This window comes from Zalophus californianus, chromosome 1 (genome assembly GCF_009762305.2).
Source record: "Zalophus californianus isolate mZalCal1 chromosome 1, mZalCal1.pri.v2, whole genome shotgun sequence".
NCBI lineage: Eukaryota > Metazoa > Chordata > Mammalia > Carnivora > Otariidae > Zalophus > Zalophus californianus.
This window is the reverse complement of record NC_045595.1, coordinates 26605191-26618363: the sequence shown is the minus strand read 5'-3', so window position 1 is coordinate 26618363 and position 13173 is coordinate 26605191. Positions and strand designations below refer to the sequence as shown.

Here is a 13173-nt window from a genome sequence, read left to right as displayed (position 1 = left end):
TCTGATTTGTATAGAGTATATTTGCTGGGGACGTTGTAAACCTGTTAGCATTTTGTTCTCTCATTCATCTATTCTCCTCTGGACAAAATGACAAGACGAAAAAAATCACCTCAGCAAAAAGAACAAGAGGTAGTACCGTCAGCCAGGGACCTACTCAATACGGACATTAGTACGATGTCAGACCTAGAGTTCAGAATCATGACTTTAAAGATACTAGCTGGGCTTGAAAAAAGCGTGGAAGTTATTAGAGAAACCCTTTCTGGAGAAATAAAAGAACTAAAATCTAACCAAGTCGAAATCAAAAAGGCTATTGATGAGGTGCAATCAAAAATGGGGGCACTAACTGCTAGGATAAATGAGGCAGAAGAGAGAATCAGTGATATAGAAGACCAAATGATGGAAAGTAAAGAGGCTGAGAAAAAGAGGGAGAAACAACTACAGGATAACGAGAGCAGAATTCGAGAGATAAGTGATTCGATAAGACGAAACAACATTAGAATAATTGGGATCCCAGAAGCAGAAGAAAGAGAGAGAGGGGCAGAAGGTATATTGGAGCAAATAATAGCAGAGAACTTCCCTAATGTGAGGAAGGAAACAGGCATCAAAATCCAGGAGGCACAGAGAACCCCTCTCAAAATCAATAAAAATAGGTCAACACCCCGACATCTAATAGTAAAACTTACGAGTCTCAGAGACAAAGAGAAAATCCTGAAAGCAGCTCGGGAGAAGAGATATGTAACCTACAATGGTAAAAATATTAGATTGGCAACAGACCTATCCACAGAGACCTGGCAGGCCAGAAAGGACTGGCAAGATATCTTCAGAGCACTAAACGAGAAAAATATGCAGACAAGAATACTATATCCAGCTAGGCTGTCATTGAAAATAGAAGGAGAGATAAAAAGCTTCCAGGACAAACAAAAACTAAAGGAATTTACAAACATGAAACCAGCCCTCCAAGAAATATTGAAAGGGGTCCTCTAAGCAAAGAGAGAGCCTAAAAGCAGCATAGATCAGAAAGGAACACAGACAACATACAGTAACAGTCACCTTACAGGCAATACAATGGCACTAAATTCATACCTTTCAATAGTTACCCTGAATGTAAATGGGCTCAATGCCCCAATCAAAAGACACAGGCTATCAGATTGGATTAAAAAACAAGACCCATCCATATGCTGTCTGCAAGAGACTCATTTTAGACCCAAAGACACCCCCAGATTGAAAGTGAGGGGGTGGAAAACCATTTACCATGCTAATGGACACCAAAAGAAAGCTGGGGTGGCAATCCTTATATCAGACAAACTAGATTTTAAAACAAAGACTGTAATAAGAGATGAGGAAGGACACTATATCCTACTTAAAGGGTCTATCCAACAAGAAGATCTAACAATTGTAAATATCTATGCCCCGAACATGGGAGCAGCCAATTATATAAGGCAATTAATAACAAAAGCGAAGAAACACATTGACAACAATACAATAATAGTGGGGGACTTTAACACCCCCCTGACTGAAATGGACAGATAATCTAAGCAAAAGATCAACAAGGAAATAAAGACTTTAAATGACACACTGGACCAAATGGACTTCACAGACATATTCAGAACATTCCATCCCAAAGCAACGGAATACACATTCTTCTCTAGTGCCCATGGAACATTCTCCAGAATTGATCACATCCTAGGTCACAAATCAGGTCTCAACCGGTACCAAAAGATTGGGATCATTCCCTGCATATTTTCAGACCACAGTGCTTTGAAACTAGAACTCAATCACAAGAGGAAAGTCAGAAAGAACTCAAATCCATGGAGGCTAAAGAGCATCCTACTAAAGAATGAATGGGTCAACCAGGAAATTAAAGAAGAATTAAAAAAATTCATGGAAACCAATGAAAATGAAAACACAACTGTCCAAAATCTTTGGGATACAGCAAAGGCAGTCCTGAGAGGAAAGTATATAGCAATACAAGCCTTTCTCAAGAAACAAGAAATGTCTCAAATACACAATCTAACCCTACACCTAAAGAAGCTGGAGAAAGAACAGCAAATAAAGCCTAAACCCAGCAGGAGAAGAGAAATAATAAAGATCAGAGCAGAAATCAATGAAATAGAAACCAAAAGAACAGTAGAACAGATCAACGAAACTAGGAGCTGGTTCTTTGAAAGAATTAACAAGATTGATAAACCCCTGGCCAGACTGATCAAAAAGAAAAGAGAAATGACCCAAATCAACAAAATCATGAATGAAAGAGGAGAGATCACAACCAACACCAAAGAAATACAAACAATTATAAGAACATATTAGGAGCAACTCTATGCCAGCAAATTAGATAACCTGGAAGAAATGGGTGCATTCCTAGAGATGTATCAACTACCAAAACTGAACCAGGAAGAAATAGAAAACCTGAACAGACCTATAACCACTAAGGAAATTGAAGCAGTCATCAAAAATCTCCCAAGAAACAAAAGCCCAGGGCCAGATGGCTTCCCAGGGGAATTCTATCAGACATTTAAAGAAGAATTAATACCTATTCTCCTGAAACTGTTCCAAAAAATAGAAATGGAAGGAAAACTTCCAAATTCATTTTATGAGGCCACCATTACCTTGATCCCAAAACCAGACAAAGATCCCATCAAAAAGGAGAATTACAGACCAATATCCTTGATGAACATGGATGCAAAAATTCTCACCAAAATACTAGCCAATAGGATCCAACAGTACATTAAAAGGATTATTCGCCATGACCAAGTGGGATTTATCCCTGGGCTGCAAGGCTGGTTCAACATCCGCAAATCAATCAACGTGATACAATACAGTAGCGAAAGAACAAGAATCATATGATCCTCTCAATAGATGCAGAAAAAGCATTTGACAAAGTACAGCATCCTTTCTTGATCAAAACTCTTCAGAGTATAGGGATAGAGGGTACATACCTCAATATCATAAAAGCCATCTACGAAAAACCTACAGCGAATATCATTCTCAATGGGGAAAAGCTGAGAGCTTTTCCCCTAAGGTCAAGAACGCGGCAGGGATGTCCACTCTCACCGCTGCTATTCAACATAGTATTAGAAGTCCTAGCCACAGCAATCAGACAACAAAAAGAAATCAAAGGCATCCAGATCGGCAAAGAGGAAGTCAAACTCTCACTCTTTGCAGATGATATGATACTTTATGTGGAAAACCCAAAAGACTCCACCCCAAAACTGCTAGAACTCATACAGGAATTCAGTAAAGTAGCAGGCTATAAAATCAATGCACAGAAATCAGTGGCATTCCTATACACCAACAACAAGACAGAAGAGAGACAAATCAAGGAGTCGATCCCATTCACAATTGCACCCAAAAGCATAAGATACCTAGGAATAAATTTAACCAAAGAGGCAAAGGATCTGTACTCAGAAAACTATAAAATACTCATGAAAGAAATTGAAGAAGACACAAAGAAATGGAAAAACATTCCATGCTCATGGATTGGAAGAACCAACATTGTGAAGATGTCAATGCTACCTAGAGCAATCTACACATTCAATGCAATCCCCATCAAAATACCATCCACTTTTTTCAAAGAAATGGAACAAATAATCCTAAAATTTGTATGGAACCAGAAGAGACCCCAAATAGCCAGAGGAATATTGAAAAAGAAAAGCAAAGCTGGCGGCATCACAATTCCGGACTTCCAGCTCTATTACAAAGCTGTCATCATCAAGACAGTATGGTACGGGCACAAAAACAGACACATAGATCAATGGAACAGAATCGAGAGCCCAGAAATGGACCCTCAACTCTATGGTCAACTTATCTTTGACAAAGCAGGAAAGAATGTCCAGTGGAAAAAAGACAGTCTCTTCAACAAATGGTGTTGGGAAAATTGGACAGCCACATGCAGAAGAATGAAACTGGACCATTTCCTTACACCACACACAAAAATAGACTCCAAATGGTTGAAAGACCTAAACGTGAGACAGGAGTCCATCCAAATCCTAAAGGAGAACACAGGTAGCAACCTCTTCGACCTCAGCCGCAGCAACTTCTTCCTAGAAACATCACCAAAGGCACAGGAAGCCAGGGCAAAAATGAACTATTGGGATTTCATCAAGATAAAAAGCTTTTGCACAGCAAAAGAAACAGTCCACAAAACCAAAAGACAACCGACAGAATGGGAGAAAATATTTGCAAATGACATATCAGATAAAGGGCTAGTATCCAAAATCTATAAAGAACTTATCAAACTCAACACCCAAAGAACAAAGAATCCAATCAAGAAATGGGCAGAAGACATGAACAGACATTTTTCCAAAGAAGACATCCAAATGGCCAACAGGCACATGAAAAAGTGCTCAACATCGCTCGGCATCAGGGAAATCCAAATGAAAACCTCAATGAGATACCACCTCACACCCGTCAGAATGGCTAAAATTAACAAGTCAGGGAACGACAGATATTGGCGGGGATGCAGAGAAAGGGGAACCCTCCTACACTGTTGGTGGGAATACAAGCTGGTGCAGCCACTCTGGAAAATAGTATGGAGGTTTCTCAAACAGTTGAAATTAGAGCTACCATTTGATCCAGCAATTGCACTACTGGGTATTTACCCCAAAGATACAAATGTAGGGACCCGAGGGGGTACGTGCACCCCAATGTTTATAGCAGCAATGTCCACAATAGCCAAACTGTGGAAAGAGCCAAGATGTCCATCGACAGATGAATGGATAAGGAAGAAGTGGTATATATACACAATGGAATATTATGCAGCCATCAAAAGGAATGAGATCTTACCATTTGCAACGACGTGGATGGAACTGGAGGGTGTTATGCTGAGTGAAATAAGTCAATCAGAGAAAGACATGTATCATATGACCTCACTGATATGAGGAATTCTTAATCTCAGGAACAAACTGAGGGTTGCTGGAGTGGTCGGGGGTGGGAGGGATGGGGTGGCTGGGTGATAGACATTGGGGAGGGTATGTGCTATGGTGAGCGCTGTGAATTGTGTAAGACTGTTGAATCACAGATCTGTACTTCTGAAACAAATAACGCAACATATGTTAAGAAAAAAGAAAAAGAAGAAGATAGCAGGAGGGGAAGAATGAAGGGGAGTAAGTCAGAGGGGGAGACGAACCAGGAGAGATGATGGACTCTGAAAAACAAACTGAGGTTTCTGGAGGGGAGGAGGGTGGGGGGATGGGTCAGCCTGGTGATGGGTATTGAGGAGGGCACGTTCTGCATGGAGCACTGGGTGTTATGAACAAACAATGAATCATGGAACAGTACACCAAAACAAATTATGTAATATATGGTGATTAACATAACAATAAAAAAATTAAAAAAAAAAAAAGAAGCTAGCATCGGCCATGTGCCCCCCACAATGTCAAATTTTGCTGTGTGACCTCATGATGACTTCTCCGGATACTCCCAGGTGCGAGGCTGTGTTATGGTCCCCCCCACACACAGGTGGAATTAAGGTCACCGCCTGCATCACAGACCCATTGAGCGTGGAGCAGGACTCTGACCCTGGCCTGTCGGACCTAGCGATCTACGCCCTTAACCCCCATGCTTCTATAGGACCACAGAATTCCCATTGAGGTTAATAAGAACCATACGACTGAAGCGTCCACTGCAATTTTTTAAATTTAGGAAGTTCTCTTTCTTGAAGCTTTCTGGATAAAATACTACTCCCTTTAGTACTCTCCTTCAACCCATAGCATCCCCACCTCCATGCTCAGCTCATATGATTCTTTAGTACTCATGACATTCTTGAATCCAGAGTCCCCACCCCTTCCCCTGTTAGGCACGTAGTTGCCTTTTGCTCTCAGATTAACCTTGGGGAAGGGAGAGATTTTCTCTTATGCAGCTATCAGAGTCTGAGGGGTGTCTTCTCCGCACAAAAGTGGTTGGGAGGTGGGGGGCTGGTGATAACGCTTTCACTAAAGAGATGCCCTCCTACTAGGAGTACTAGAAGTGAGCCCGGAAGTAGAGAAGTAAACACGTTGCCAGTGCCTGAGGCTCTCTCTCTGACTCCAGAACCATTCCTGCCTACTTATTCCCCAGATGCACCCCAGCAAGGTTCTTAGTTCAGGGTGTGATTTCAACTTCCCTTGCTGGAATTGGGATGCGTTTTCCCCTAGCTACGATGTTGCCACCTTGCCTGAAATCAGGCCATTGAGACACTACGGGGTTTCAGAGCTCAGTAGTCTGGTTAAGGACTTGCCTGGGTGTGTAACAAAATGCATTCAGAGTCATAAACTGCACATTTCCAAGTGCACAATTGTTTCGTAGGTTTGTTTCCCAGTTTTACTGAGATAAAATTAAAATGTAACATTGTGTAAGTTTAAGATGTAACACTGTGTAAGTGTAACTGATGATTTGATATACACGCACACATTTGAATCACTGCACATTTGTAAGTAGAGACCACCTGGAAAGAATGAAATTGCACTAATTCCCAGTTAATCTTCCAAATCCTTCAACATGTTGTCTTCAGTGGCATTTTCCAAGTAAAATATAGCCACTGGTTTTTGCAAAAGGGTTGATGTACTTATTTCCCAAATGAAACCTGAACTATAATCATGGCATGTCATTTGCCTTCCGAGAAACAATGCGGTTTTCTAATAGAAGAAAGTATCTTTTTCATCCTTTTTATCCCGTGCTTGGTCATTTATCTTTCTTCCATCCCAGGACACATACTTGCTGAAAACCAAAATTCAGCAGTTCACAGTAGACTTCCTCAGGTTTTAGTGCAAGTTAATTTTGCCCTACTGTGAGAGGCCTTGGTGGAAGAGTTTGCAAGTGCCTGGTGCTCAGCGGAATCTTATCTAAAATGTCATCTTTATTGATCCTGAGGCTGACTGTTTGGAATGGTGATCCCTCACCATTGAATTGTTTAAACAATAGTGTATTAGTATGCACATAAAAATACAGTCAATCAGTTCTCAAGATCTATAAAAGAGAAAACGCATTAACTTTTTAAAAAAAATTCTGCATGGCAGCGTCAGAAAATCGAAAATCAAGTGCAGCGTCTTGATTCAGAGATTTTACATCTGATAAAGTGGTGCCACATTATTTGTTTTCAAGCTTGAGGACTTAGCCTCCGCATATAGGTTTTCTATTATCTATGGTTAAAATGCAATAAATATAGATAATTAAGCATTTATATTAATGGACTTTCAAAAGGTGAACTGAAGGAATTGTTTGCCTGAACTGATCTAACAGAGGGAAGGGCAGCTAATATTGCTGCATTCAGTCCGGCTCTGTTGGTTTTTCTTCTATTATTGCTGTTAACCAATTTCAGAGTGGATGAAGCTGGAAGTTTGTAAATAGATTATTATCTGAAAGGCAATTTTATTTCACTGGAAATGACTTTATTATGTGGAGAAGAGTAAAAATGTAATTTGGACCCCTGTCCAGATGCTCTTAGTCTGGTAGCAGAGAATGGTTTTATTTGTTAATTTGTCCTTTTAGAGTTTCTGTAGCCAGTCTTTAAATAGAGCAATTTAGCATTTTGGGGAAAAACTAACTCTGTACCATCCAAGAATATAATTGAAAATTACCCCATACCCTTGCACAATAATTACCTTTCAAAACATTTCCCATTGCTTGACATCATAGTGGTAATTGCTTAATGATATTATAATTTCATTATGTAGGGATTACAATGGCTTAAAATGATGTAAATTGGAGGCTTTGAAAATTAACTTATAATGAAAACAAAACCTTTTATGCAAGTTTAAAGCACTTATTTCAACGTAAAATTATACATAATGTCACCCAATTTTTATACGAGTGTCACTGTTGGTTGAGTTTTAAAATTCATCCATTTAAAGCTTTAGTACTAAAAACCACAAAACCTGCTTTAGTCCCGTGGTTATAATGCATGAGGTTCCAGTCTTATAGTGATATGTATTGGAACGAATGCATTTATATAGCAGTTACTGCTTCAGTTTGTATGCATTATGTAGCAAAACCCCTACTAATGAATTGGCTCCACCTCGATCCCTTTGCAGTTGGGTGATAAAGACCCATGGCCCATTACAACTGTTATTTTCATCTAGAAAGTTTCCTGACTGGTTGTAAATGTACTGAGTTTCCTAACTTAATAGCACCGGCTTAAATTTTTATCTTTTTGGAAAGTACCAGCACCAAGTGCGCTAAGCAGTTATACGGCATGTAACTTACATGCCAGAGGTCAGAATTTCCCTCACTGTGTGGCTGGAGTAAAAATGAAGCATCGGACAGCAGACCCCCGAGATAGGTTGACTTGTAATCATTTACCTCGGTGATACATGATTTTAACATTACACCTGATGGAAAAATTCATTTTGCTTCTTGAAAAATATGTGATTTTTGGTTTAAGAACTCTTTCTACTTAAAGATGAATTCATGATAATGTCCTTTATGAAACTAGTTGGGGGCTTTGTATTTCATTCAAATCCACTATTTTTTTTTTTCTCTTGGTAGTGAAAAATCAAACAGGTATAGTTTTGGGATGGGGAATAAGGTATAAGTGGACATAGCCCTTTTGTGTCTAACTCGGGTATCTTCCGTTTTTCATGATGACAATTATATCAACAACATTTATTGAGTATTCACTGTGTGTGTGGAGTCTTACTAAGTATCTTACTTAGTTCTCATAGGTACTATCACAGGTAGTATTACTATCCTCCCATGAGAAGACTAAGGCTCAGAGTGCTGAATTTTCCCAATGTCCCACAGCTATACAAAGTGGTAGAATGGGATTTGGACCCAGGTCTCTCTGACTCCACTGCCTCAGTGTCATGCTGCCCATCTCTATGAAGCCTTATCTTAGGACTCTAAGCTTTATCAGTGTTTCTGTTCTGAGTGACTAAGCAATTTAGAGCCTGTAGTTCATGATTTATTTCAAGTTTGTCATTATCCTTAATAGTAACAGTAACGATCATTTGTTGACCACTGCTATGTGCACTGTGCTATGCATATTATCCAGGGTCCAGTTTCATCTTCCACAAAACCCTATGAAACAGGCATTGTTATTCTCATTTGGTAAATAAGGAAATGAGGGTCCAGTGAGGCAAAATAACCCATAACTGCCTGAAGGTCGTTTGGGTAGGCAGCGGCCAAGCTCCCCTCTGTCCCGTCTGCCAGATCCTAGGGCCCAGGGCTCTCTTGGCCACTCTGCAGTTGCCTCTCCCATCCCCCCTCATTAATCTTTACTAGCTGCTTTTGTTTTGTGTGTGAATGTCACATCCATACCTAGACATGGTACAGATTTAATAGACATCTTCACGCAGCAGGTACACATAAGTTCCTTATTGGTTCTGTTCTCTGAAGAAGCCTAAATAAGAAAGGGATGATGGATTGAATATGTGAAGGTAAAGGACATGCACACCCTCCCTTTGAGGTGCAAAAGTGCCCTAAAAGGGGGTCATCTTCCATGAGAAACAGTCACTTGAAAAGCATTCCCAACCTCTCCTACTTAAAGGAAGAAGGTGGGGGCAGGACCCTGGGGACCACTCTTGAGGTAACAATAGAAAGTAAAGGAAAGGCAGCCTGCTTTCTCTGATTTCCTGTTCTTAATTAGAAACTGTGCAGGGTGCTCAGGTCAGCCACCACCATTAACGTGGCCATTAGCAAAGCCCTGTCATACTTCAAGGACATAAGCCACTGCAGCCAAGAGTCACAGAAACTCATCAAAGGCACCGCAGGGATCATTGGATCTGGTCCTGCCCTGTGCACAATAAAATCTCACACAAGTGATTGCCCCAGTCCCTGCTTCACCCTCCCCAGGGTCCACCTCCCATTTCCTGGTCCGCTCTACTGTTTAGAAAATTCTTCCTGGTGCTGAGCCAAAATCTGGCTCCTCATAACTTTCCTTCGTTGATCCTCTTGATTCCTCCTGGAACCCCACAGAATCTTCTTGACTTCTCTCTCATTTATCACCTTTGATGTACTTAAGGCCAGAAGGGCTGCTATAACCTCAAGCTTTGTCTTTTCTGGAGCTAATAAGCCTGGATTTTGCCTCTGCCCTCCCACATGGACTCTCTCATCTTTGTGATTTTTGAAGTATGAGAAATGAAATTTCTTTTGTTTCCAAACCTGAGTTTTTCAAATGTAGGACACCTGTAAAGTGTACATTTTTTATCCTCTTCCATGTTTAAATTCGCATAATATAATAGCTCCCAACTGAACGTGTTCCACCACCTTCTTAACGAAAGCAGGGCGCCAATACAGTAGAAAGAACGCAGAACTGAGAGTCTGGAAACCCAGGTTCCTCCCTGACTGTGCCTCTGACTCAGCAGAGTGACCTCAGGTGAGCCAGTTAACAGACCCTGCTTCCCTCATCTGTCAAATGGGCACCCATAATCCCTGTTGATTTCACAGGAGGGTCAAGCGAGCTACTGCACGCGAAGTGCTTTCTAAACCACCCAGGGCTCCGCCAGTTGAGATGTTAGCCAGCAAGGCAGAGGCACCTAGTCCTCCAGTTAGTTCCACTTTTTAAGGACTGCTAGTGCTGTGTGCTGCCTGTCAGAGAGTCAGCTGCTCTTGTGTTTTGCCCAAGTCACTGCACACTCCTTGAGAACAGCGCCTGTTTTGTCGACCATCTCATCCCCAGCACCCCACTCAGTGCCTGGTGCAGGGGCGATCATGTTATGTGTCTTTGGATGGTCAGAGGCATGGCTGTGGTAGCATCTCAGCCCCCGACTTTACCATCTTGGCCCCGCCCCCTGGGACTTAACTCGGGCTTGTCACTGTCCTGTGACAAGGACAGCTCAGTCTGGTTTTGGCTGGAAAAATGGAGTCCCACCACCTTCCCGTACTCTAGGCAGTGACACTTATAACCATAGACTTTGCTTTCACAGTCATGTATTCACCCTTTCCAGAAACATTCAGTATTGACTGAGCCTCTGTTACGTGTCAGCCCTGCCCCAAGCCCACACCTAAGCCTTTCTCAAAGCAACCCTGGTGAGCTCACAGCCCCAGACACTGGGTTTTCTCTGGTTCTTAGTAGCCTGTGCTAAGGAAGAGAGAGGAGTGTTCTCCCAATCACCCCTCCTCCCTGAGCCTGCTCTGATCCTCTCCAGCTCAGGGAGGTCTTACCCTCCTAGCTTCTGGACTCCCTATCACATGGTTTTCGGAAGTACTCACAAGTATTCACAAGTCACTCACTTGCTGGTGACGGCATCAAGTGCACAAGTACTTAGCATAGCACTGGGCATGTATAAGGTGCTCAGGAAAGATCTTACGAAAACAGGTTTTTTTTTTTTTTCAGTCCATGCCATCGGTTGGAAACCAACCAAACCTGCTAATAACTTAGGCAGCAGAAGTTCCTCCAAACCATCTGAACAGTTGTCACAAGAGACAAACATGAAGCCACATCCATGTTACTAGCAAATGGAAACAGACCTTCCTACCACTAATAAAATTACCCATCACCTGACAGTTTTTTGTATGTGTTCTGTGCTTTGTGTGTCTTGTGTTCCTAAACAGCATTACCATTTTAATTCGGGTTTACTTGGTAGCACTTTTAGGGTGCATTCATACAGCTCTGGCCCACAGCCAAGTCTGGAACTGTCGCCCCCAAGTCTTGAATCCCTCTTGTATCCTTGATCCCGTGAGTCCGTTGGCCCTGTCCCTTTCTTCTCTCCCTCCCTGCCTGGCCTCCACACTCAGCTTTTCTCGTCCTTCAGAGTGAAGCCGGCCCTGTCTTATGCTGTGTGCACAGAGTCTGCACGTCTGCCGTGCTCCTCCATTCTGGCCTTGACATTCCGCCCGCACAAGGAGCATCTCCCAGGAGGGTTGGAGGTGCCTGTCTCCTTGCCCTTCTGCCCTGGCGGTCAGCAGTTCTGGGCCAGCAGGCGGCTAACGTGTCTGTGGTTCTCCTCCCGGCAGGTGAAGAAGACCCGAGTGTGGAAGAGGGCGAGGAGGTGCTGACTCTGCTGTATGACCCGTGTCTGAACTGCTACTTTGATCCCCAGACGGGGAAATACTACGAGCTGGTGTGAGGCCTCCCTCCGGTGCCTAGAATGGCCGCACCCAGGGGGAGCAGGCGAGCCGAGCTGACCGTGGTGTTGGCCCCACAGTGCGTGTATCAGGCAGGCCCGCAGTATCCAGAGTAAACGAGAGAAATGGAGTTGTTTTGTAAATAACGTTTGATGTTAAGGATACCTACCTTCTCTTTGTAGATGCATGTGATTTTTTTGGCAGTGAAGGAATTAATACAGAGACAAGATTTTAGGACTTTGAATTGGTTTCTTCTTGTAGTTCTCATCCTACATATCATTTTTTATTGCCTATAATCTTACAGAAGCAAATTAAGAGTTATTAATTCAAATGTTTTGCAGTGTTAATCTGTAAATGATGGCTTGATACACAGAAAATGTATTCTTGTTTCAAAGATACCTGGGTACTTTTTATTTTATTACCTATTTGTATTAGAAATAAAGTATGACGGTCAAAAGAATACCTTTTAAACTGCCTCCTTTTATTTGCCTTGCTTGCATTCCTTACCAGAATATTCCAAGATAATATTTACCCTTCCTTAGACTCTTAGAAAAGGAAACACTGTGAACTGGTCAGACTTTACGATCCCCTTTTTTTTAGCATTTGCCCCACTGTTCCATTTCATAAAGGTTCATCCAGAGTTTGCCAAAGATCAAAACATTGTAAATCACTTACACTGCTTAGCACTGTGCTGTGCTTTTTTGGTTTTGGGTTTTGCTTTTTTTTTTTTTTTTACCAATTATCTCTGAATTCTAATAATATGATCCAAATCTAGCTCCATGGATCCAGATTTAAGAAGTCACCCATTTGAACACCCCACATACCTCACCATTTCTGTGACTAGGCCTGGAGAAACAGAGGAGGCTCACTATAATTCTGCTTGTTGAATCACAAGGAAAAAATCATGCACTTCCTGAGTTTGAGGAGACAGCCTTGAATTGTGTGCCAAGTATATTAATATTGAGCTCAAGGAAGTACTTATATTAGCTGGAATATTTTGTTATTTAATAAAGATTTTTTAATAAAGAAGAGTACCATTGGAAATGAAAAATTACTGGTGTACAATTGGATTTAATGGCAGTACTATAATTTCATTTAATGTTGCTTGATAGAGGAAATAAGAGCTCTTTTTCAGGAAGAGATTTGGGCTCCTGTTCAAAGGATCATACATTATTTAGAACCATGTTTCTGTTT

General features: G+C 41.6%; 1 protein-coding gene across 4 annotated transcripts in view; it reads left to right on the top strand.

Moving 5' to 3' along the window:
• The window catches only part of CFAP20DC (CFAP20 domain containing), a 266758-nt gene extending 254323 nt beyond the window's left edge, over positions 1–12435 (top strand). For all 4 annotated transcript variants that reach the window (XM_027587613.1, XM_027587616.1, XM_027587612.1 and 1 more), the window contains one exon: positions 11869–12435. In XM_027587613.1, the coding sequence (XP_027443414.1) occupies positions 11869–11981 (113 nt within the window). In that variant the 3' untranslated portion in view covers positions 11982–12435. The remainder of the gene's footprint in view (positions 1–11868) is intronic.
• The last annotated feature ends 738 nt before the right edge of the window (positions 12436–13173 follow it).